The 24,128-nt window shown below is 38.4% G+C and overlaps 2 protein-coding genes and 1 long non-coding RNA gene across 3 annotated transcripts; all 3 read right to left on the bottom strand.

The window, feature by feature from the left end:
* Positions 1-265: 265 nt before the first annotated feature.
* On the bottom strand, positions 266-4,705 carry hspb9 (heat shock protein, alpha-crystallin-related, 9). The gene is made up of 2 exons (XM_024799855.2): positions 4,353-4,705; positions 266-3,817 (listed from the first exon to the last, which is right to left on the bottom strand). Exons 1-2 carry the CDS (start codon positions 4,571-4,573, stop codon positions 3,355-3,357), a joined length of 684 nt encoding a protein of 227 aa, XP_024655623.2. The 5' UTR covers positions 4,574-4,705; the 3' UTR covers positions 266-3,354.
* A 6,100-nt stretch (positions 4,706-10,805) lies between these two features.
* Positions 10,806-13,556, bottom strand: LOC143418313 (uncharacterized). The gene is made up of 3 exons (XR_013098252.1): positions 13,215-13,556; positions 12,365-12,499; positions 10,806-12,280 (listed from the first exon to the last, which is right to left on the bottom strand). It is a non-coding gene; the product is annotated as an uncharacterized LOC143418313 (long non-coding RNA).
* Positions 13,557-14,044: 488 nt separating this feature from the next.
* LOC112434774 (scavenger receptor cysteine-rich type 1 protein M130) lies at positions 14,045-20,547 on the bottom strand. Its single transcript, XM_076883559.1, has 7 exons — positions 19,560-20,547; positions 19,354-19,392; positions 18,943-19,254; positions 18,342-18,656; positions 15,470-15,757; positions 15,066-15,353; positions 14,045-14,112 (listed from the first exon to the last, which is right to left on the bottom strand). The coding sequence occupies exons 1-7, from the start codon at positions 19,600-19,602 to the stop codon at positions 14,045-14,047; spliced, it is 1,353 nt and encodes a 450-aa protein (XP_076739674.1). The 5' UTR covers positions 19,603-20,547.
* Positions 20,548-24,128: the final 3,581 nt, after the last annotated feature.

Below are 24,128 nucleotides of genomic sequence, written 5' to 3'. Positions count from 1 at the left end.
ATAATACTTTATCTATGTATTCAAAATATGGATCTGTGTATCACTAGTATATGGACCAAATGTTGATGACCCCTCCTTTGTTTATACCTTCTTTTTTCACTCTCAGTCCCATCCAACTTTATTTATAAAGCACTTTATAACAGCCAGCACAGGACCAAAGTACGGGAAATAAGTAAAGAACAATAGAGAAAACAAAACAGAGAAAATAAAAAATAAAAACAGTATAAAAAACATACAATGAACTAATAAAATAAAATAATCTTTAAAAAACCCCACATCTCACAAGGTGTCAAAAGGCAGGGTGAAGACATGGGTTTTCCTTCAGATCACTCTAACACCACACTTATAATAGGAGGAAACTTCAACCTGTCTCAGTACAGCAGTGAGTCAAAGGATGTGGCTGCGAGTTTGGTCTTTGTGATGCCACTCTCAGTATTACACCTTCTTTTCACCAGTACACCACTCACACTGTCGCTCAGACTACTTTTTAGTTCCAGCTCCGTTATTAAAAACACTCATTCTATCACTATCAGTGATCATACACTAGTATTTATCTGTCTGACACAGAAAAGAGTCACACCACTAATTAGGAGCTGGAGATTTAATACATCACTATTTAAAGAACAAGACAAGATTATTTCAAAATGGAATGGGCAATACATTTAGATAATAATGACCTAGCAGGGACATCAACACATGTTCTATGGGAAACAGGACAGGTAGTAATGAGGGGCAAAATATTATCTTACTGTTCACATAAGAACAACAAGGAGAAAGTGCTTTCTAAACGTATTAGAACTAGAACAAAAAATGAAATCATTAGAATCTGCCTGTGCTGCCTCACCACAAGAGCATATAATTACCAACCTGACAAAACGAGAAGTAGAACTAAATAAAACAATTAAGGCAAAGGCTGGGTTTGAAAAACTTACTAACCAGTTAAAGCTAAATAAAAAAACAACAACAAGTATTTATTCTTTAAAGGATTCCACTGGGATCCTTGCTCATGACCAACAACATATAAATATACAAATAAATATTTGAAAGATTTTTATAAGCTTTAAACTCATCACAGATTAATCCTTCCGACGCTGACATTGCAGAATTCCTTAACAAGATAAAGCCCCAGCACCAGATGGTTTTACAAAGAGTTTTGGTCTATGCTAGCCGCTACCACTCAAATTCAGAGCGATCATTCTCTATGCCTAAACATGAACTCAACCCTCTTCTGGGTGGCTCTGCGAGTGGGGCATGGGGATCTGGTGCCTGGGTTCACCTGGTCTCTGGCTGGGTGCTTCCTTGCACTGGGCTGGTCTGCGCCCTCTTTGTTGCCTTGCTGCATAGGGCAGTTTGGCCCATGCTGGGAAGTCCAGTCTGCCTATAGAGAATTTACAGAGCTGATCTTGGAAAAGCAAAATGTGTTTGGCACAACAGCACAATCAGATCTTAATACTGATTGCAAAAGCTGCTAGAGAGGAGAGGATTAAAAAAAAGAAATAAAGAATTTTGAACTGTGGAAATTCAAATGTCAAATTTCATGTCTTCTGACATTCTGTCATTAAACATCTCTGTTTGTCAGCAATGGGAGTTCATGTGCTCCCAGTGTGCATGTACTTTGTTTTGTTATGTTTGTTATGTGTTTGTATTAGATGCCAAGTGGTCTTTTACAAGAGTCAAATATGTGAAGAGCTGGAATGAGAGACCTATCTCACTACTGCTATGACCTGGTACGTATCTGTCGATCTGTGAGAGTCAGCTTCAATAAAACAGAGAAAAAGCTGTTTTTATACTCAGTAATCCATTAGTCTATGTAAGACCTTTCATCCACTTTGAAGATGTCCCTACAACAACCTTAAATATGTTGGATTGGTCTCTACAGCCTCTTTCGTCCAAGATTTGAAAAGTTTGCCCCATTTTGTGACCTTTAATCAGGGTAAAAAGGCACCATTTGTGAAGCGTCATTTGCAGATCTTTTCACAGATACTTAATGAGGTCATTCAGTATGGTTTGGTGAAGGACATAGTTATTCCTGAATTCTGTTTTTTTCTGTTTTTACAAAGGCTTGATTTAGTCCTCATAGTCATTCGTCTGGTTATTTCTTCTATCGAGGTTAAACTTAGCTCTACAGAGCACTAATATTTTTTATTTTAGAATTATCAAGAGCACCATGCTTCAGGAAACACTTAAGGGTGCAGAAATAGATCTTAACCCTCGACCTGATCTATACCTCACTACAGATAATTGCAGAAGTCTTCAGGGAGTGCTTTGGACTTTGTGGATTGATTTTCATCCTGGCATGCAGTGCAATTGTTTGACCTTTCATACACAAATGTGTGTGTCTTTGTTGGCAATGTCAACAACTACAAGAATAATTAAACCAAAGAAGACCAAATTTTAGAATAGCACATCAAAGCATAAAGAAACTTTTCTTAAAGATTTCCTGATTTTTAATAAATTTGCAACATTCTGATAAAGTCTCATTGACTCATGTGGTACAATTGTTAATAATAGTAATCTAATAATGTTATCTTCTTATTTTGGTTATGTCTGGTAGGGTGTTGGCGAAGATATTACCTTTTGTGCAGTTTTCCTAAAGCCCAAGTTAGTATCATTAAGTAAATTTAGTTATCTTATTTGCATTGGCAGCAGATCTTTAAGAAAAAAACAAATTAAAGGTATTGTCATAGAAAAGAAAAAGTAAGGTTAGGATTTGGTTAAACTGATCCCTCAGAAACTGCCAATGTTTCTGTTCCCTTTCACTCTATTCTGTTCACCTTTTCTAATAATGCCTTTATTTCTTCTCTTCTCTATCATGACACCCTCAGGGTAGGACTCATAAAATGTTAAACTGCTCCTTTTGTTTGTCACCAGCTCCAGCACGCCGGCAAATAACTTCGCCCCAGGAAACCAAATGTCACTTGAACCTTTTAAGGGTACTAATTCAGCCACCTTAGGGGAGTTAATGCCAGCTTTTAGGATTCTTCTTGTTCTCTTCCTCCATCTGTGTCTGCTGACTTCTTTTTACTCCTTCATTCTCCTCGTGTGAGTAGGCTGTTGGCACCATCATGTGGTCACAGTAGTCCTCAGCAAAGGCCAATTTTACATGATATTAATTTCCATTTGACACTTTATTTCATTTTTACAGTTGAAAAAACAAATTGCACATTGTTATAAAATAAAAAGTTGTCTTTATCTAATAATTGTAAACATTACTCATTGTAGAGTCTTTTTGTTGTGGAAGGCTGTATATAAATAAACTCATCAAAAATGTGCGTGTGTGTGTGTGTGTGTGTGTGTGTGTGTGTGTGTGTGTGTGTGTGTGTGTGTGTGTGTGTTTTGGGGGCCACATATGCACTAGTCTCTTTGTTCTTCCTCTGTGTCGTCCTTTTTGATGGGAAACTCCAGCGATGTCCTGAAACGAATGGGTACCTGGCGTTCCTCTCCAGCTGTTTGCTTAGCCACAGGGGCATGGATACGCAGCTGTCCGTTATCCATCAGGGAACAGGAGAGGCCGGACAGATCCAGGTGAGGAGGCAGGTCGATCTTCTGGGCGAACCCTGCCTGAGAAGATGCAGAGGAGCAGAAGGACGCACAGGAGGATGAGGAAGAGCAGGACTGGCTCTCTTCTGCTCCGGCCTCCTTCATGGCCACGACCGCCAGACACCGGCCTTCCAGCTTGACAGTGATGTCACTGGGGGCATAACCGCGAGCATCTAGTGTCACCAGGAGGTCACCGTTGTTTTCTTTAGCTGGCTGGACTTCCTTGTGGGTCTCTGTAGTGGAAAGCTCTCTCTGCTGCTCTTCATCATCACTCAGCCTGAAAGTGAATCAGTATTAGAAATAATTTCTCCATCATTGCTCCGGACCCACAAGAGCTGTTAACCTTTTTATAGTTGTGTTTGGGGTAGGGTTTGGATTCTGCTAAAGCTTGCCTTATTTATTATTATCATCATCATCGTATCTTTTCTTTTCTTTTCTTTTCTTTACAGAATTTTAAATTTTTTTATAAAACCCCAAATGTTTGAATGTCTAAACTGATCATTGACAATCCAAAAAAGCTTAAGCTTAAGATAGGAGTAGATCTTAGGTAGCATTCTACCCTTTTAATAGATTCTTTACCTGTTTACAAAAGCCAAATAAAATATCTTTTAGTAGAAAATCTGATGCCAAAAATGTATAAGACTTCATTACCACTTTTAGCATTTTAGTATTTAGCATGTGGCTAAAACATGCCATAACTCTAGGCAGATCAGTGGTGATCTTATGGATGGTTAAGTTAAAACCAAATCTGTAGGTTTGAACAAACCCCAAATCAGGTATATCCACTAGTAAAATTGGGCTACTGTACATACCGCTTCAATGTGTTAGACATTAGGGGCATCTGGTTGAAGTTGAGCAGCTGGGGCCCATCATAGAGCTGGCTCAGGAGGCTGTCAGCTAGTTTGGCTCTCCGGTTAAAGAAGTCTCGCTGGAGAGAAGACAGGGCTTCAATATTGAGAGGCCACAGCACCCGTTCATGACTGAAGAAAGGGTCATCGCCAAACAAGCTGGTCAAGGCTGCGTGCTGGGACATGATGTCAGTGTTGTTTTGATTGCAGGTTCCTGCCTCTGACTAGATATCTTCAGGGTCCAGTGAGAACTGAAAGCTTCCTCAGTTTTTCCGTATTGACTCTTCTCTTAGTTTGGGAATCTACACAGCAGTCCTTTATATACCCCAGCTGCTCTGTCCCGGCCCTCCCACCGTGCTATTTAAGCTCTATGAGCTCAGTGCTGCTTGCTAACATGTGCCAGTGAAGTCAGGAATACTCTGCCATTAATCAAAAAGCTAAAGACAACACATGGTCATAGCCTGTTTGGGTTTGTATGCACAAGGCCATGATACTGCTGGAGAAAATATGCTGATTTGTCATTCCTCATAAGTGACCCAGACTGGGACTTTGAAAGTGTGCTGTCTCACTGAGAGTATGTAGGATGAAGTAAATAATGACACAACACCTTTTAAAAGACTTTATTCACCTCTATGTTAAAAGCAAACACAAAATTCTAATATTTCTTTTTTACTATAACCAAAATGAATTTCTGCCTAGTAACTAAATTAACTTAAAGTTACTATTTTCTAAAAGCACTACAGTGTGCTGGATTTTGAACACTTGTTAAGGACATCAGAGTAAACTGAATAGCATGCCATTAGCTGCATTTAACTGACTTAGCTTGTAAATTACAGTTACACAGTCACACATTCAAACATTTAATGTTTGAATGTGTGACTGTGGACATATTTAATGTTTGAATGTGGCCAATAACACCAGCAAAGACCTTCACGTGGCTTGGCTGGCAGAGGTGATCAGTGAACAGACACCATAGGAACTTTGGATTCATGAATTGTGGTTGACAGAAAACATTCCTGCATAAACATTTTCTAAATTGTTCCTGAATATCAACAAAGCAAAACTTTAACTCCATTCTCTGCACCCAATGCTCTCCTAAATCTAAAGCTGTGTTGTTAGGCCATGTCATTAATGGTATATGAGAGCTGTATGAGGGAGACAGGATTTTGACCAGAACTGTGTAAGGGGAGTAAGACTCTCAAGAGACAAGCCAATCCGGTTGTTCAGTGATGAAGCGACGAATCCTACTTCCGGGTCTAAAGTAGTCTGCGTTTAATATGGCTTTTGTGTTGTTAACATGTTTAATGTTTTGTATTTTCTTCTATTTGATCTCAAAAAGCTCCTAAAACAGTCAGTGATCACTGTTGACCTCCCTCGGTTTTTATTACCACTAATCATTTATTTAAGCTCAGTTTTTAAAACCTTAGGATGTAACTACAGCCCAGCCCATGCAGCAGTATATGAATGACGAACCTCGTATTGTGGATGGATTATCTCAGTTGTTCTCCTGGCTGAAGTTTGGTCCTTTTACAGCATCCTGCCATGCGATTACATTTGTTTCTGACCACCGAGAACACTCACGTTAACTTTTATCGAGTGGAAAAAAAGTTAGCTTGTTTATATTATGCTAACATAGCTGTGTCGCTAGCGGTCACGTAGCACATCATTATATAGCAGCTAGCCCAACTTCAGTAACCTTACAAACGTCACTGCTGTTTAGTTTTCTGTCTTCATTTATGCTGGAAGTGATAACAGAGCTGTACGTTTTAATTTGTTTCCAAAACCCCGCAGTCAGGACATGCTATATTGTATTTAGATAGAAGCTAGCGAGCTAACTCCCTGCTAACTTCTAACTCCGTTAAATGTCATAAATCCCGTTTTCATGGATGCCTGGATGTTAAACTCAATTGTTACACCTGGTAGAGCAGAACGCTGATCATTTTATTAAAGATGAAAGACTTTAGACAGTTTTTCAACTCTCAGTAATGCCATAGTGATCGTTTGATAAATGGACCTGCAGCGGAGTTTAGACCCAGACACGGCTAGTGACGTCAGACTGAACAACCGGATAGAGGGCCAGACATTTGAGCTAGAAGATGAAAGCTCATATCAGTCTTTGAGGAGCCAAAACTAGGGCAAAATGACAACATCAAAAGTTCGTTATGGATAAGAAGTATTGTGTAAGTTAAGGCTCTGAAGCTGTGGGATTTGGTTTCTCAACTGCTAAACAGGACACCCACCAGTTACAGTAATCCTCTGTCCACGGCCACAGCAGACTGAGGCAGCCTTGTTATGTTTTGTTTAAGAGAGTTCTCACCTTCCAAATAGATTTATTCTTCTCCCACTTAGAGACATCATGATCATTTCTTACTTTGATCGACTGCCTAATCTTGAAGAATCAGTCTTGATCTAACCGACCAAAACTAGAATGTGGACTCGAGGTTATCTGAACATATCTTGAAGAGTATTTTCATCTCCAGAATATTTTCAGTTTTAATGCTAAGTTCAAAGATGAGCACATCCATCTGACATCTCTTCTCCTCAAACCTGGTTTGCTATCTGTTTGACGTAATCAGTGGACTAGCTGTTTTGGTGGTTGCCCTGTTTTCTTATTTCATGCTGAAAAAACAATTTTAATCATTTCAACCCATTTTCATTATAGCTGAAATTGAACTGATAAAGAAATGACAGATTATTGGTTTTTAGTGATACATTATTGTAATATGGTTCTCTCCTGATCACTAAAGAAAGGTTTGTGTGACATGGAAGTTAAACTGCATGTCTGCTTCACAGCACAACCACTGTGAGCAAAAAGTGTTTAAACCTGGCAACACAGTAAGGGCTGTTCCCCTTAAAGCTTTTAGCTTTTTGGGATTAAAATGTTCTCTAAATAAGGAGAGATCACATTTCCCAGAGTGTCACTTCTCATGTGGGTGATGTACTTTACAGGAAGGTTAATTACCAATGTAATGGTGAATTAGACAAACAAATCCAAAACATCCCAAACAAGTCATGCAAAGTATATCTATACATACTTATCCTATGAAATAGTCTTGCTGAAATATTTTAGCAAAAATGTAAATATTTTAAAATCTGAAATATTTTTGTAGCAGTTTGTGGACTTCTGTGCACAGAAGGCCCACCCACCTGCTGTTCGTGAGAAGTAGCTCATCAGAAGAAAGCTGGTTTAACAGGACAGGAGCTAAAGTGGCTCGTTTCAGAATGAAGGGCTGCCCCAGTAAATCAAAAGAGGTTTAGCCTAATGTTTACCTTTTAACACATTATACAATCTCTTCTTTTACATTAAACCACGATCATGGTCCAATCATAGCTATTAGTTTAAAATAAATTCCTTTAATAATAGTATATCTATATATACTTATATAATCACCTTGTTTGCTGTCCTGCTAGTTTTCTTCTTCTTCCTCTCTGGGAAAATAGCAGCTTGTTAGCAATTTTTCATTTCCTCTTTATTTACTGTAAATAAAAAACTAAGGTCAAGGTTTACATAATTAATACCATGTAAAATAATGGGAAAAAAATCCTTCCTGTTACTTTTATTTTGTACATAGTGAGGCTAATATAAGATCACATGTTTTTATTTGCTTCTTTGACAATTTGTTAGGAGTTTAAAGTGTTCATCTCATTTTATGACACATGGTGAAGAAGAACCCTACACTGTGTGCTCAGTGCTCTTTTAAGTTGAACAGGGATAAGAAGACGTGAACAATTCACTGTGACAAAAGAATGATTAGTATGATCCTGGACAGGTCGCAGGGTTAACGCAGGGAGACAGATAACCATTCGCATACACACCTATGGGTAATTTAGGATCACCAGTTAACCTAACCTCACTAACCACGTGTCTTTGGATTGTGGGAGGAAGCTCGAGTACCCACGACAAGGAGAACATGCAAACTCCAAATAGATGGTGAAATTGAACCCAGGACCTATTGTTGTGAGGTAACAGTGACAGTCACCGCACCATCGTGCTGCAAATGAAAAGCTATATCATCTAAACACAGACAGACGGCCTCAAACAGAATTCAGTTACAAATGGAAGCCACAAACCTTATAGTGCAAAAATGTAAACTCCTTTTAGCAGTGTTGAACCTCTTTCTATTAGATACAAAACTTGAAACTTAACTGGAATGAAAAGACCAGTAATTACAAGTGAGGAAATAAATGATCACTAAAGCAAATAAAACATTATCTTATTGAATTGTGTGTTTTTGTACTTGACAAACGTTGTCTAGGCCAAAATGGCTTCTCTTTAATTAAAGTACTTATGTGCTCAAAATCTGTAACTTCTTTAAATGGTGCCAGTAAATGTCAAAAAACTAAAACTGCACAAATGCGTTTTGCGCAACATTTTACTTCCATCACTCAGAACTGACTAATGGAAATAGTGCTCTTTATTTGTCCAAACTCCACAAATAGCAGTCAGCTGAAAAGTTATGATTTGTTGACTCGATATAACTGTGATTTAAATTATGGCAAATTCAACACATTTTACTAAAGTAAGTATCATAGCAGTATGTAAGAAAAAAAGAGGCAATAACAAGCTCAGATTTCAGCGCCTAGAGATTTTTATTTTGACTGAAGTAAAGACAGCAAAGGTCATCCTCCAATGCTTCTCCTTACAGGTGGATGGTGCAAAAATAAACTCCAAAATACAAAAAAAAGCCCCAAAACAAAACATGAAGCAAATATGCATACAAACAGGTTGTATGAAATGCATATAAACACTTTAATTTTAAGATATGTTATAACACAGTGAAAGGCACTGTTAATAATATTTAATAATTTCACATGAACATGTTACATTATTAGGTAACGTCTGAACATTGATTCATTAGCGTTAGTCATGTGTGACGAGGGATCAGTAATGCATTATTTTGTGCCTACAGACAGTAGATGAAGACTTAGTTGCATGTTAATGTAAAAGTAATGCTTACTGCATCTCAATGTGCCTTCACTGTGAAGTCAAACTTCACAGTGTTGAAACGTTTAACAATATTGTTTAATAAAGCTTCATCCCCTCGACTGTGGGTGGAAGCTGGAGTACCCAGAGAGACCCCGAGTATACGTCTATACTCATACTTATATATATCTATTACTCGGGTATTTAGTAATAATAGTAGTGGTAAGTAGTTACATTTATTTTTTGTATATTTCCACAACCCTCTATCCATAATCACATACTGTGTATGCTGCTGTTGTATATCGTGTATTATCTTATTTATTTTGTATTTGTTTGCTTATTTTTCTTCTGCTATCTGTACCTGAGCTGAGGTAATGAACAAATTTCCCCGCCGTGGGATCAATAAAGTCTTAGCTTATCTTAAACCATACAAGCACAACATGGAGAGTCCACACACAAAGACTGCCTGCTGGTGGATTCAAACCTTCCCGATATGAGACAGCAGTGCTAATCAATGCACCAGTGCGCTGCCATTTTAAACTGTTATAGTTTAATATATTGAATCCTATTTTTTTAATCATCTTTCTCTGTAGTAACTGGTGGGTAAAGTTAGACTACTTTTCAATATATCCAGTGTTTCCTTCCTTTAAGCTATGCTTAGCTAACTAGCATATACTACATGAGTATCTTGGAATTTTTCTTTCTAAATATCTTTTATGTGTCAGGCTGTGTGCTCTGTGTACATTTCAATTTATCAGACATTAAATGACAGCCAACAAGTGACCTCAGCAGTTGCTCAGAGCTGAGCTTGTATTATAAACAGAGTCTGTCTTGTCTCAGGTTACAGGGCCTCATCACTGAGGATGAGCTCAGAGTGCTAACATTTCCACACTGTGTGTATGTGAGCGCTGCTTGTGAACATTACAAGGACCCTGTGTCATATGTATTTGTGGCTTTGTAGGCATCAGACTGTCAGATCATTGGTTCAAACCAGAAACAAGTTTGAATGTGATTGGTTGGTACTCTTGGTACAGTCTGCTGATACAAAATGCCAACTAATTATCTTGATGTGTGTAATGGCTGTAAAAGGTTTTATGGAGTTAAGTATTCTGTCATTTTAAAAAAAGTTATTTAAATTCAGCTCTCTGGTAACTTTAGGCATTGTGCCCGTTTATAATGAAGCCAAAAGATCTGTTCACAAGAACAAAGATATACAGAAGAACACATATGGAATAATGTTCAAGTCAGCTTTGAATCATCGGGGCTGCTGCATAAATAAAGAAGTATGTCAGTAAACCAAAGGATGCCAAGGTCAGAAATAGAAGTGGAGACTCTGGATAGCTGCTGTATCTGCATCTCCAAATGACTAAGATATTATTACACCACCCAGATCAGCCTGCTTATTATTCATGGCTCTACAAGAACATCCAAATTAAGACCAGTCAAGGTTGTATTAATGTGAGTGTCTGCAATAACATCCTGATGAAACTAAATATTTTGTAAGAATTTATTCAAAGTATTTGCAGGGTGTTTATAACTTTACCAAAATATCAATACATAACTTCTGGTTTGCCTTGGAAAAGTATTTGAGTATCATGCACAGAGTATAATGTAATGTTGACGTGTACAGTAGCATGCAACATAAAACCTTTTTTATTTTATTTTAGATATATACACCAAGAAAATAGAATAACATATGAAGATAAAAACAAAAAGCATTGAAAAACAATAATTCAGGCTCAGACTTGTACATTTTAAAATGAAGCCAACCCAGATTCGCGTCCAAGATCAAATATAAAATACAGTATGACTCAATAAAATGAAAAAAAAAGTAAAGGTTCAAAGGAAAGGTTGTTTAAAAGAATGTTTCCATCCATTACTGATGCACTCTTTGTAAGATTATAAAGGGTGAAAAAAAGTCAAACAGTTTTTTGAACCTAAATTGTTCAGTGGTGTTTGTCAAAGGCTACTTGGAATAAGAGGATTTCAATATGTAGGGTAAAAAACTAATATTTTCTTACAGTGTAAAGAAAATGTTTTAATGTTAGAGGAAAGGATAACCTTAGAACGGTTGACATCACCCATTGGTTTTAGTCCCACTATAAAGCTTCAAGATGAGCAATTTTGCCAATTTTCTCCTGATATTTTGAAACTGGGCGTCATGAACAAGGAGCAGACATGACAAGAACCTCAGGGGACAAAGCCCAATTTTAACGATACACTTCGATAAACAGTTTTACGATCATTTGAGCCTCCCCCCACACACCCTTCACATTTAGCTTTGACATGCAGCCTGCAGAGATCCAGAAGGGGAACCTTTAAATAAGAACCGATATCAAACTCACAGATCAGGACATTGTAAAGTCAGGTGACCACCAAAGGCATTGGGCCGAAGATGATTCCTTTAACTTTCATGCCACAAGGAATCGAAAATAACTGTAATTTAAAAGTACTTATAGTACTTCAGTTTGGACCACATAATACAAGATTAATTGCTAAATACCATTCATTATATCAGGGAAATATTGTTACAAAGAATGGTATATTGAAGAAATAGAACCCATACGACACTGGTGAACATTTATTGGCCTGCAGGTATTTTCGGTGTGGTTGTATTTTGGATGTTTATGCGATTCAGGTTGTTATGAATGTTAATAAACTGGTGATGGAGGGGATACATTCTCAAAGACATCTTCTGCATGACTAGTTTTCTCTTCATCATCATCTTCTTCCCTGTGATTGTCTACAAACATACAGGCCTCTTTTGGACATCTGTAATAGTCACTGGGATCTGTTTCCTTAAAATCACAGTCGCCATCATTCACTGGCTCCTCATAGTCATCGCTCAAGTCTCCATCCTCTCCTGTAGCTTCACCTTTTATTTTTTGATGCAGATCAACATTCACATAGACCTCCTCATCGCCCTCATTGTCTCCCCACGTGTAGTCATTCCCAACTTGGACAACCACTGAAACACACGTAAAGGAAAACAATGTGAATATATAGTTAAACTTGTAATCAATTAAAATTGTGTCTCTTGGTGAGTACACACTTTGAGTTTGGATGAGAGCTGCAGGCTGCTTGTGTTGTCGTTTTCTTCTGAGGATCAGCCACACCGCTAAGAGCAGCAGCAGGAGCAGCAGCAGGATTACAACAGATACAGAGGACACCAGCGGCATCAAAGACACTAGGAGGACAGCATTTGTCTATTAGAACACATTCTGTCCCACTGAAATGAACTGCTTCTCATTTAGGTTGTTAATGCAGAGCAGGGATGTCAAACCCATTTTACAGCGGAAGCCAAATACAGCCCACACTCATCTTAAGTGGGTTGAAACAGTGTACAAAAGTTATAGCACATTTAATACCTGCATTTTTTCAATATAAGAAAAAGAAGTGCAAGTTCAACATATGTCTCAGTTTTTCTGTTGTGCAAAACCCAAACTTTTTTATTTAATTGTTTCTGTTACTTAATTACTTTGATGTAGTAATGAATGACTGTGGGTGAGATCTTTGTCAGTAGGACAAGCTAAAAAGTCTATGAAAATTCAGATAAAGTCTAAAATTTATGCCAGATTGGAGTCTTTCCCATGTCGATTTGTTTGACATCTCTGGTCCAGAGCATGTATAAGCAAATACAAATAGCAAAGGATTGCTTTGCTAGGATATATTATCAGTTGTGCTTGTTCCTATTTCTGTTCAGCTTTGTTTCTATATCAGAACTGCCTTCTGACTTATACCTGCTTCTCCTTTTCTTTCTTTTTAAATGCATACAAATTTAGAAATTAACAGAATGAGAGACGTCTGAGGGAAAAATACTGCCCAGTAGAATTGCCAGTGATATTTATGATTCTTCTTTCTTAGTAAAAAATAAAAATACATATATTTAACAGTGTACTTACATTTAATGATGACAGTAATCGGTGCTGTTGCAGCAGATCTGAATGTCCGTGTGGACACTGTGACCTCGTACACACAGCTGTAGTTGCCCTGCTGTTCATACTCAGCTACAGGGAAACTAAAGGAGGCTGAGTTGTTGACTGCTGGCTCTGTGAGGTTGGAGCCAGAGAAGCTCAGAATAAAATGTCCACTGGAAAATGTGGAGTTAATGGAACAGGTGAGGACAAAGCTGTAACCCCTGGTGATCTGTGCACCTTCAGGACCCCAGACAAGTCCTGCATTAGGAGATGTCAAGGAGATGCTGGGCCTCTGCAGTCTCACTGTGTGAAAACGGATTGAGATTAAGATCATGATTTTCTTTACTTTGTAATGTTTAAGACATTTAAGTGCAGCATTAGTAACGTATTACTCAATGCTTTTAAAGATGAACTGAACTGTTTGTGAGTGTGTTAACAGACACTTTATTATCATACTGTAATTCATGGTTAATTCAGACAGTTACTAGTTGTTAAGTATTTTGTGTGACGAGTAAAGGGACGACTTGCCTTATAAAGCATTTAGAAAAAAAATGAAAGTAGCTGAAGACTCGAACAAGTCTCAGCTATCTTCACAACAGATAAATGACACAGACAAAGAACAAAGACATACAGGACATGTAAATATTTATTGCCAGTTACAAACATAATCCCCCCGAGGTTTGCAAAATACTGACATGTAGTTAAGACCAGAGTCTAAACCATAGTTTATAAAGTGGATTTAGGAATAAAAGATACACTGGACAGCTGGAGCCACAGGGTAGCTTTGCCTCATTATACTAAGACTAGTAAGGTGATCACAAGGCAATAGTGAGTTTTTCAAAGAGCTTCACAAATATCAAGTATCCCTCATGATACACTGATACTGCAAGGAAACCAGGAGGAACCAAACATGCAGGGAGAACATGCAAACTCCACAAATAAAGGGTGTGCTAGATGTTGGGGTCAAACTCAGGACCTTCCCACTGTGAGGCAACAGTGCTAACCACTGCACCACTATCCTCACTTTAGAGAAGACCACACAAAATACTTAAAATACACACAAAACTAACAACTAGCAACTACCTTAATTTACAATAAAAAAATAACCACAATTAATACACTCACAAAAATCGTAATCATATATATACATATATAAGATAAGATAAGATAAGATAAGATAACCTTTATTAGTCCCACACGTGGGAAATTTGTTTTGTCACAGCAGGAAGTGGACAGTGCAAAAGTTATGAGGCAAAAATTAGAATACAATAAGAATAAATACAGTACACAACTGTACAGAATAGAATAAAATAAAATACTATATACAATAAGATAAAAATAGAATACAAATACAAATATGTATATATTTGTGTGTGTCTCTAAATAATAATAATACTTAGAATTTCTGAATTAATCATGAATAAAAATTTAAATCTGTATTTATAAGTTACATACTAATGAGGAGTAGTGCTTTATAAATGATGAGTTACGCACTTACTAATACTTTACTAACAGTGTGACATTATTTTCAAGTGTTACTGTTTTTTGTGACCTGGTGAATGAAATTCCACCATTGACTCTTTTAGGCCCCAACTTAACATTTAGCTCTTTTTAGCTGCTAAATGCTCCACAGTGTGTAATAGTTTGTTTCCAGTAGTCTGTGTTTAGTCCTCAGTACTGTGGGCCTTGAGAGCATTTCGTCAGGCAGTCAGAAACTTTATAAAACAGCAACTGCTGTCATAAATACTAGAAAGAACTACTGCAGTATCCTCTTATATACATTGCTATTAATTATTGACTATCATACATACTACATGCTATCATTTGTTTTCTTACCTGTAACAGAGAGCCTAACAGAGTCACTTGTTGGGGAGTAAAATTGTTGACTTGGGCCGCTTTCCTGATACTGACACTGGTACAATCCCTCATCATCAAAGTCTACTTCAGGAATATTGAAGGTAGCAGAGTTTGTGTTTGAGTTTTGGGTCCTGTTGAATGAATCTGATGTTTTCATCAGAATGAATGTTCCACCTAAAGTTTGAGTTGAGATTGAACAAGTGATTCCAATGTTTTGACCCCAGGTCACCTCACCAGCAGGACTGATGGAGATATTGGGTTTGCTTACTGAAAAGAAAAAAACCCAAACAATATTAAATATATTGGTAGTTGAGTGACTACCCTTTGATTATTTATAGAAAACAAATGCAACATGGTGTTCAGGAAAGTGTATTTCTTCTTACCAGTAACAGAGATTCTGACAGAGTCACTGAGGGGGGAGCTGAATGTGTTACTTGAAATGCGTTTCTCATACTGACACTGGTACAGTCCCTTATCACTGAAGTCCACTCTGTGGATATTGAAGGTAGCAGATCTGGATCCTGTTTCAGTCTGACTGAAATTACTTGAGGTTTTCTTGAGGGTGAAAGTTCCATCTAAGAACTCAGATGAGACGGAACAAGTGATGCTGATATTCTGACCCCAGCTAACCTGACCTTCATTTACAGAGATGCTGGGTTTTGGGAGACTCGCTGAAAAGTCCAAACAAAAAGAATAGTGTGAGTTTTAACAGATCACAAAGTCAAGCTACACCGATGTCCTCAGCTAATCCCAATAACAATCCATATGGCTCAACTGATACCAGTTTACATATCCAACTAGCAATTCTCTTTACAAATGGTAAATGGCCTGTATTTGTATATTGTTTACACGTCCAGTCATCCACCCATTCACACACTGATGATGGCAAGCTACATTGTAGCCACAGCCGCCCTGGGGTGCACTGACAGAGGCGAGGCTGCCGGACACTCGTGCCACCAGTAGGCAATGGGTGAAGTGTCTTGCCCAAGGACACAACGACCGAGACTATGCAAGTCTGGGCTCGAACCGGCAACCTTCCGATTACAAAACTCTTGAGCCACGATCGCCCCACAGTAACATTTAGTGACATTCTCACTGCAAGCCACTTTGCAACCCACTATCACATCCACTTTATTTTTTCAAGCTTTCTTTCAAGAATCAATTTCATGCCTGCTGGCATTGTAGGCTGTTCTGTTTTGTTCTACAATGGGCTGATATTGCTGCTTTCCCCACATCTAGTTTTAAAAACGTGCAGGGAAGGTGTCAATTGCTGGAATTGAGCCAAATTAACAAATCACTGCAGGATTACATAACAGTTATTCTTTTGAGTGTCCTCGATAGAAATTAGGTCTAGATGCTAAATTTACAGTCGAAGCTTTGACCTAACTCGAACATCTTGTTTTGAAACTTCACAAACTTCAGTGAATGAAATGAGAAAATCACCATGATCAATGACAGAATTTGCACCGGCAATCAAATATGTGTGTGTGTGTGTGTGTGTGTGTGTATATATACATATATATACACACACACATGTAAATGTTAACTGCAAAAAGTCACTAATGATTACACAGTCTTTAAAATAATTTGGAGATGGTGTTTTTTTCTAGTGGAGCAGCAGAAGGATTGACTGTATTAAAACAGCAGCAGCAAGGACACTAAAACAGAATGAACACATTCCATTTTTCCTTAAAATAAATTTCTGACCATCGGTGTGATGTATTTCATCTTATTTAGTTTGTCAGTCTAGAACATGTAGTTTTCACCCAAATCAGCTTTAGTTCCTCTTTTGCAAAAACCCTTCGGTTTCTCTTACCACCAAAAATCTGCAGCACTGATGAACTTTGACTTAGAATATTTGGCATTGTTGCTACATACACACGTGCACACACACATATTTATATATATTCAATATATATATTCTGATAAACAAAGAAAGGTAAAGGGCAGCTTATGACAGCATAGAGTATAAATTTGTTAGAGCTGCTTGTTTTCATCGTCCATATTGACAAGCTTTGAAATCCACTCTGTTCATGTTTTAACCTCTGTTATATTATCTTAAGGAAAATGCAGAGCACACAAAGAGGCATGCATGCATGTATTAAAAATAAAAAGAGGGAAATACAAATGCAAAATACAAAATTAAGGCAAGGGGGAAATGAGAGGTGAGCAGGAAGAAAAATCTAAAATCTGAAAAAATGTTAAGACATAAACATAAGTGACAGCCTTAGCAATGTTTTCAGTTTTTGAGACATCTTACTCCAAAAGGTCACAGACTTTAATAAGCAGCCCACTCTTCTACTTCTTCTTCTTCTCATCATCATTATTATCATCATTATTAATATTATTATTAACTATTAGATATCTTTTGCTTTGAAGAGATGCAGGGCAGTTAATATAATCATATTCCACTGATCCCAATATAATCAGTTAGGATTACCAATTAACTCAATATACATGTCTTTGGGAGGAAGCCAGAGTAGCAAGAAACAGCCCACACTATCACTGGAAGAACATGTAAGCTGTGCAGCATCAAAGTGACACTTTCAAGTAGTAATCACATGTTGACATTCTCTACAAAAAAGGATGTAAAAAAACAAGTATGTCAAACCCCATTATAATGAGATCTCCAAATGCTAACCTTAGCCGAGCCTTAGCTAATTCACAAATCAAAACTGAAGGAGTGAGGCTGTACTACGCTGATCTATCAAATAAAATTAATCTTGAGTTTATCACCTACAAGAAGCATCTGAAATCTCAGACATACCATCATGAGTTAGCATGAAGCTGGAAAAGTAACCTGATAGATGTTAGACATTCATCTGCTATAATAACTGTCTTTAAATAAAGGGATGTCAACATTATACTAGTTAGAGGAAAGTTAAAAGACTAAAAATAAAGCACAAGTAAAGAACAACTGCATGTCAGTTCATGTGTAAAAATTTAATTAATTGAAGGAGTTTGTCCAGCAGAAGGAACTGAAACCAAGTGTGCACAAATGAGGGCCAGACTTTAAGTTAACTAACATGATGATGGATGACCTGATGAGATCTGCTGGTGCTGACCACTCGACTGCTCCAGCTCCACCAGATTATGGTGGAGCTGTGAAGAAGACTTGTGTAAAAGCTGTTGCTATGTGAACGTACTTATTTTTAAGCTTTACTCGAGAGTTCATTTATTTTCCATAAACACTAAAAATGTTTAATGAGTAATAACAAAGAAAACAAATATTATAATTTCAGTGTTTCTGCTCACCTGAACAGACGACACCCGCATCTTCACCATGGTTACAGTCGTGTGTCCCGAATCCTCTGTGCTGACACTCAGTTAGAGAACTTTCACTCCCTGAACAGGCCACATCATCAAGCAAGATCTGTCCACTTCCTTGACCAAAAAGGGCAGATGAAGTGGCACTCAGGGCTGTACCACAGTCTAAGGATCTGCAGACCACTTCAGCATCCTTTAAGTCCCAGCCATCATCACAGACTGTTCCCCATGCACTACTGTGGTAGATTTCTACTCTTCCAAAGCACTGACTCAACCCAGACTCAGATAATCTGATATGGGCACCTAGTCACAGGAACATTTGTTTAAAAAGTGTTAGTGTTTTCTTTTTTATTGTTTGGTCATGCAACCATCACACACACTTACCAACAATAATAATTATGAAAGATAACATACTTTGTATCATTTAAATTCTGAAGAAACCAAAAGAAAGCCAAAAGCCAATAACCCAGCCCAACTTTCCTTCTTGCCATTCAGTTTAGCTCAGTTATAGTGACTGGGTCACAGAGTTGTTCATCTAAACAGAGAAAGATACATTTATTCAGCACAATTTATTAGAACATTATCTCACCTAAACAGACAACACCAGCGTCCTCGCCATGTCCACAGTTGTGTGTCCCAAATCCACTGTGTCCACACTCAGTTATAGAGCTTTCAGTTCCTGAACAGGCCACATTATCAAGCCAGATTTTCCCACTTCCTGGACCAAAGTCAGCAGATGAAGTGACCTTCACCGCTTTCCGACAGCCCAGCTGTCTACAGACCACGTTGGCATCATTTAAGTCCCAGTCATCATCACAGACTGTTCCCCAGGAGCCACTGTGATAGACTTCAACCCTTCCAGAGCACCGAGTGGACCCAGACCCAGCTAGTCTGATCGGACCTATCAGCACATAATATAAACTATATATAATATTGTCCTTTAAAAATATCAAAATTTTATATTTAAGCATGTATGTATAACACATGAGAAGACACTGACCTGCTGCAGGTGCGAGAAAGGCAAAGATGCAAGAAACTACTGAAGAAGAATACGTGAGATTACACAGGACAAAGGTTGGCAAAAAAATAAATAAAACAAATATAATGATGAATGTTTGCATTGAACACTGAGACTTAAAGACTGTCTCATGCTATCTCCGTACAACATAAAGAAAAGTATTATACATTATAGAAATTATTGCTTACCAAGCATCAGAAAGTGAAGGATGTTTTGCTGTGTGCCTGCCATGACTGACCACAAAAAGCTGCTTCATGTCATTTATGAGAGCCAGGCGACAGTAAAACGAACTTCCCCTTCAGATTTCCGGTGGGTTTTTTGTGGATTGCTGAATACCATTTGCAAACATAATCCTAATTTCTAATTTAGTCTCTTAGTTGTTGTAAATCATCACAGTTTGAATAGGACTGGAAACAAATTTGCAACAGGTCTTCAACACGTTATCCATGAGAACAGACACTGTCTCCATCTAGTGGTCACACTGTAGTATTAACCTAGATTACAAGTTACCTCGATCGCTTTGATTTTCCTCACACCAGACTGTGTTTTCTGAAGTGTGTAATGTACAGTTTAGCAGAGGTAGAGCTTTTGTTTATTGCCGGTGTCGTGCCAAGGTTGGTATCCCCGACAAAATTTGTTTCCCCTGCGTGGCAAGCACGCAATGGAAAGAATTTCCAAATCACTGACAAACAGTATCACTCATTCTTGATTTTTAGTTCAGATGCACTTCTTATTATGACTTATTACTCCGAAATGTTTGAGTTGTAGCTCTTTGAAGTGAAGTTACACTAGGAAAAAAAGTAATTATCGGGCAAAATTTCTTTGATTTGTCAAAAATAATCCTGTCCGATAAATGAACAATAAATGTATCATTTTCTGATTGTAACTCACAAACTGAACGGTAATGTAACGACGCTCATCTTTCAATTTTTACTAAAGTAAACATCACTACTTCATCTAGTTGGTTGTAATGCAGGCAGAGTCAACCAGACATACTCCCTACGCAGGGGAAGCAAATTCTGTCGCTGATCCCTACCTTGCCACGACACAGGCAAACTGGTGTTGTGGCGAAAAGTGAATTCCGGGAATTTAAACGGTTATGAATGACATGTTGGCCTATAATCTGCCAAACATAAATCTAATGAATCATATAAAGTCATTTTGAGCCAGGAAGAATATTCTCAAGGTACTGAGCACCAGTGGCGGAGCGGGGGGGGGGGGGGTGGCTTACTGGGCTTAAGCCCGGGTTGTTTTTTCAGAAGCCCGGGGTCTTTTGGAGTGTAATTTTTTTTTCATAGTTAGATGCCTGGCTGACAACTGTATAAAGCAAAAAACTACACACAATATTCGAAGCACATAGTGCACACTGTGGGAATTTATGACTGTGCGTAAACCCCCCCTAATATTGGTATGATCCGAGCTCAGGCACTAAGCGGGGCAGGGCAGCTGCTGCCTAAGAGCGCGCTGTTGGAGAAACGGAGCAGGGCAGACAGAGGAGAAGTGAAGTTTGACTAGGTACTAGTGATGTGCGATACCACTGATTTTCTTTCCGATCGGATACCAAGTAATATTCAGGGTGGTATCGACGATACTGATCCGATACTTTGTGCACAAACTTATTTTATTTATTGTATCTCAAATTGTAGCATCATAATGATTACAGGACATCAGATTTCTTGTTCTTATCACTTAATAATGCAGAGTTCATCATATAGAAATAAAAAAAACTGAAGTTGTGCACTATTTGAACACCTTGCCTGCCTGCAGCACTAAAGGACTCCGTGAGAGACGTCTGTCTCACCCTAGCAGCACCTGTCCCTGTCCTCCTCTTCAGTTCGCCTTGTTACATCCCCACATAAAAGCTAGGCGATGAGGGTGGGGGACAGTAACAGTTGGATCCGGGTGAAATGAAAAGAACGCCAGGCAGAGGTATTTAACATAAAATAAATCTTTATTATAATCAAATACCTCAATAATCATATAAATGGTAACAACAAAAAGAGACAGCACCGCTGCTTTAATGATAAATCAGACAGGTCAACCCAAAGAGATAGTGACCACTTCAACAAAGAAAACAACTATACGGCTTCAACAAAAAAAAGACAGCAATGCTGCTATTAACAATACCCAGGCAGGCCAAACAAAATAATGGAGGCCGCTGTCACTTAAGGGAAACCACCGCTCAGTTAAGAACTACTCACAAAGTCTTAGCTTAGAGTCTTAGCTTACATTTAATATTTTCAGTTGTTTCCCTCCACGGCTAAACAAACTCTCTAAATCGGTTTCAATTGTGTACTGATGAACACAACAATGGACATAAGGAGCTTCTTTCAAAGAAAAAACTCAGGTAGATGTTATTTTATATATTATGCTTTGGATGTTGTTCAGTATATCTATAAAAAACAAGAGGAATTTCAATACACAGCAGTATATTCACAGTTTAAACCAGATATTTATATACACTTTAGGGAGAAAACATAAAAACTTTTTTTTACTGTACAACATCAATTTAGAGTAAACTTTTGTTTTAGATAAATAAATGTTGAAATATCTTTTGAATTAGTTAAATGTCAGAATAAAGAGAGACAGAGCTGTCTATTTTAATCACTTTCATCAAATTTAGGAGTACATATACACTAAGTTTATTGTTAATTAATAAGAAAACTGCAGACGATTCCATTCTGAGCTGAAGAAGCTTCTGATAGGTTAGTAGAGTCCATGTGAGTAAAGTGGTGGCACAGCTGTGGATGCATATAAGGCAAAACACAGAGCCTGTTTCTGTGACATGGGAAAATCAAGAGCTGTCAACCAAAACACCAGGAGAAGAATTGTGGAGCTCCATAAGTGTGGCTCAATTTTGAATACAATTTGGTGCCATTTGCAATTAAGAAATACAGATAGTTTCTCTCTTTACTCTTAAAGTTAACAAATATGTTTTTTATATTTATCAATCTAAAAAATAAACATTTAGTCTGATTTGATGTTACAATTAAAAAGGTGTTTTTATCTGAAGAGTACATAAATATGTGGTTTCAACTGTATATTTGATGATGTTGGTGTTTGGCTTGATTGTCAGCACAAAGAGGGAGAGAGAGGAACAGAGAGAGAGAGAGAGGAACAGAGAGAGAGAGACAGGAGCAGAGAGAGAGAGAGAGAGAGAGAGAGAGAGAGGAACAGAGAGAGAGAGGGAGGAACAGAGAGAGAGAGACAGGAGCAGAGAGGGAGAGAGAGAATGACGACAGAACAGAGATGGAACAAGAGCAGGTGAGACAGACATGTTAGTCAAATAGTTGTTTGCCAAAACTCACCAGAACATGTATCTCGTACCTAGTGTAACTTTTTAGATACCATTTGTTACTTTTCAAATTCTATATTTATTAAGTTCTGCAGCTTGTTTGCACAACAAGGCTAAATAATTATATAAACATTTCTCAATCTAAATATTGTACTTTGGTAGAATTAAAAAATAAGTGTAGTGCAGGTCTATGATGACTTTTAGTGCTACTATCATCTAGTTCTGATTCTGGTTCTGTCTTGGTTACTGTTGTAGTCGTTTTAATTCCGGATCAGTTCTGGGTCTGGTTGAATTGGGGTTTAGTCCTCGTGTCTTGATACAGGCCCGACTTTGTTCTGCCTTGCTGCTTAATTAAAAAACTAGTTTAAGGTGTCCTGCATATGTATATAGAAGTGTGTGTATATATATATATATATATATATATATATATATATATATATATATATATATATATATATATATATATGGAGAAGGAGGCTAGAGGGCAAGATCAAAGTAGCACGGAGGGAGGTTAGCCAACTAACGGAGTTGCAGAAAAGTGCGACAAAGAAGGTGCATAAGAAATACAGCAAGCTGTCCATACCTGAGGCCTTAGAAACTGCCAAGCAAAGACTCACAGCCTTGGCCAGCCGCTTGAGGAGGTACACCAGAGAGATAGAAGGCAGGAGAATAAACCAGCTGTTCTCCACAGAACCAGCAAAGGTGTACTCTCAGTGGCAAGGGAACAATAAGAGAACAGCACCACCAAGGCTGGAGACCGAGCAATACTGGAAGAGCATATGGGAGAAGGACGCAACCCATAACGGCAATGCTCAGTGGCTAGTGGATCTGAGGGCAGACCACAGCAACCTCCCCGAACAGGATCCAGTAACCATCACAGTGGCAGATATCCAAGAAAGGGTCTCCAGTATGAAGAGTTGGACAGCACCAGGGCCCGACATGGTTCACGCCTACTGGCTAAAGAAGCTGACTGCACTCCACGAGCGTCTAGCAGCACAAATGAACCAGCTGCTAGTTAACGAGAGACACCCGGAATGGCTAACCGAAGGTCGGACGGTCCTGATCCCCAAGGACCCCAAGAAGGGACCGGTCCCCTCCAACTACCGACCAATAACCTGCCTCAGTACTACATGGAAGCTCCTGTCAGGCATCATATCGGCTAAGATGAACAGGCACATGGGTCAATACATGAGCGGGACACAGAAAGGAATTGGCAAGAATACCAGAGGCGCAAAACACCAGCTACTGGTAGACAGAACAGTCAGCCGAGACTGCAAGACCAGACTGACCAACCTGTGCACTGCCTGGATTGATTACAAGAAGGCCTATGACTCAATGCCCCACAGCTGGATACTGGAATGCCTAGAATTGTACAAGATCAATGGGACCCTAAGAGCCTTCATCAGGAACTCAATGGGGATGTGGCGTACAACACTAGAGGCCAACTCCAAGCCCATAGCAC

Source organism: Maylandia zebra, linkage group LG4 (assembly GCF_041146795.1).
Source record: "Maylandia zebra isolate NMK-2024a linkage group LG4, Mzebra_GT3a, whole genome shotgun sequence".
NCBI classification, from domain to species: Eukaryota; Metazoa; Chordata; class Actinopteri; order Cichliformes; family Cichlidae; genus Maylandia; species Maylandia zebra.
Note: the sequence above shows the minus strand (reverse complement) of the source record. Positions and strands in the feature narration are given on the sequence as shown.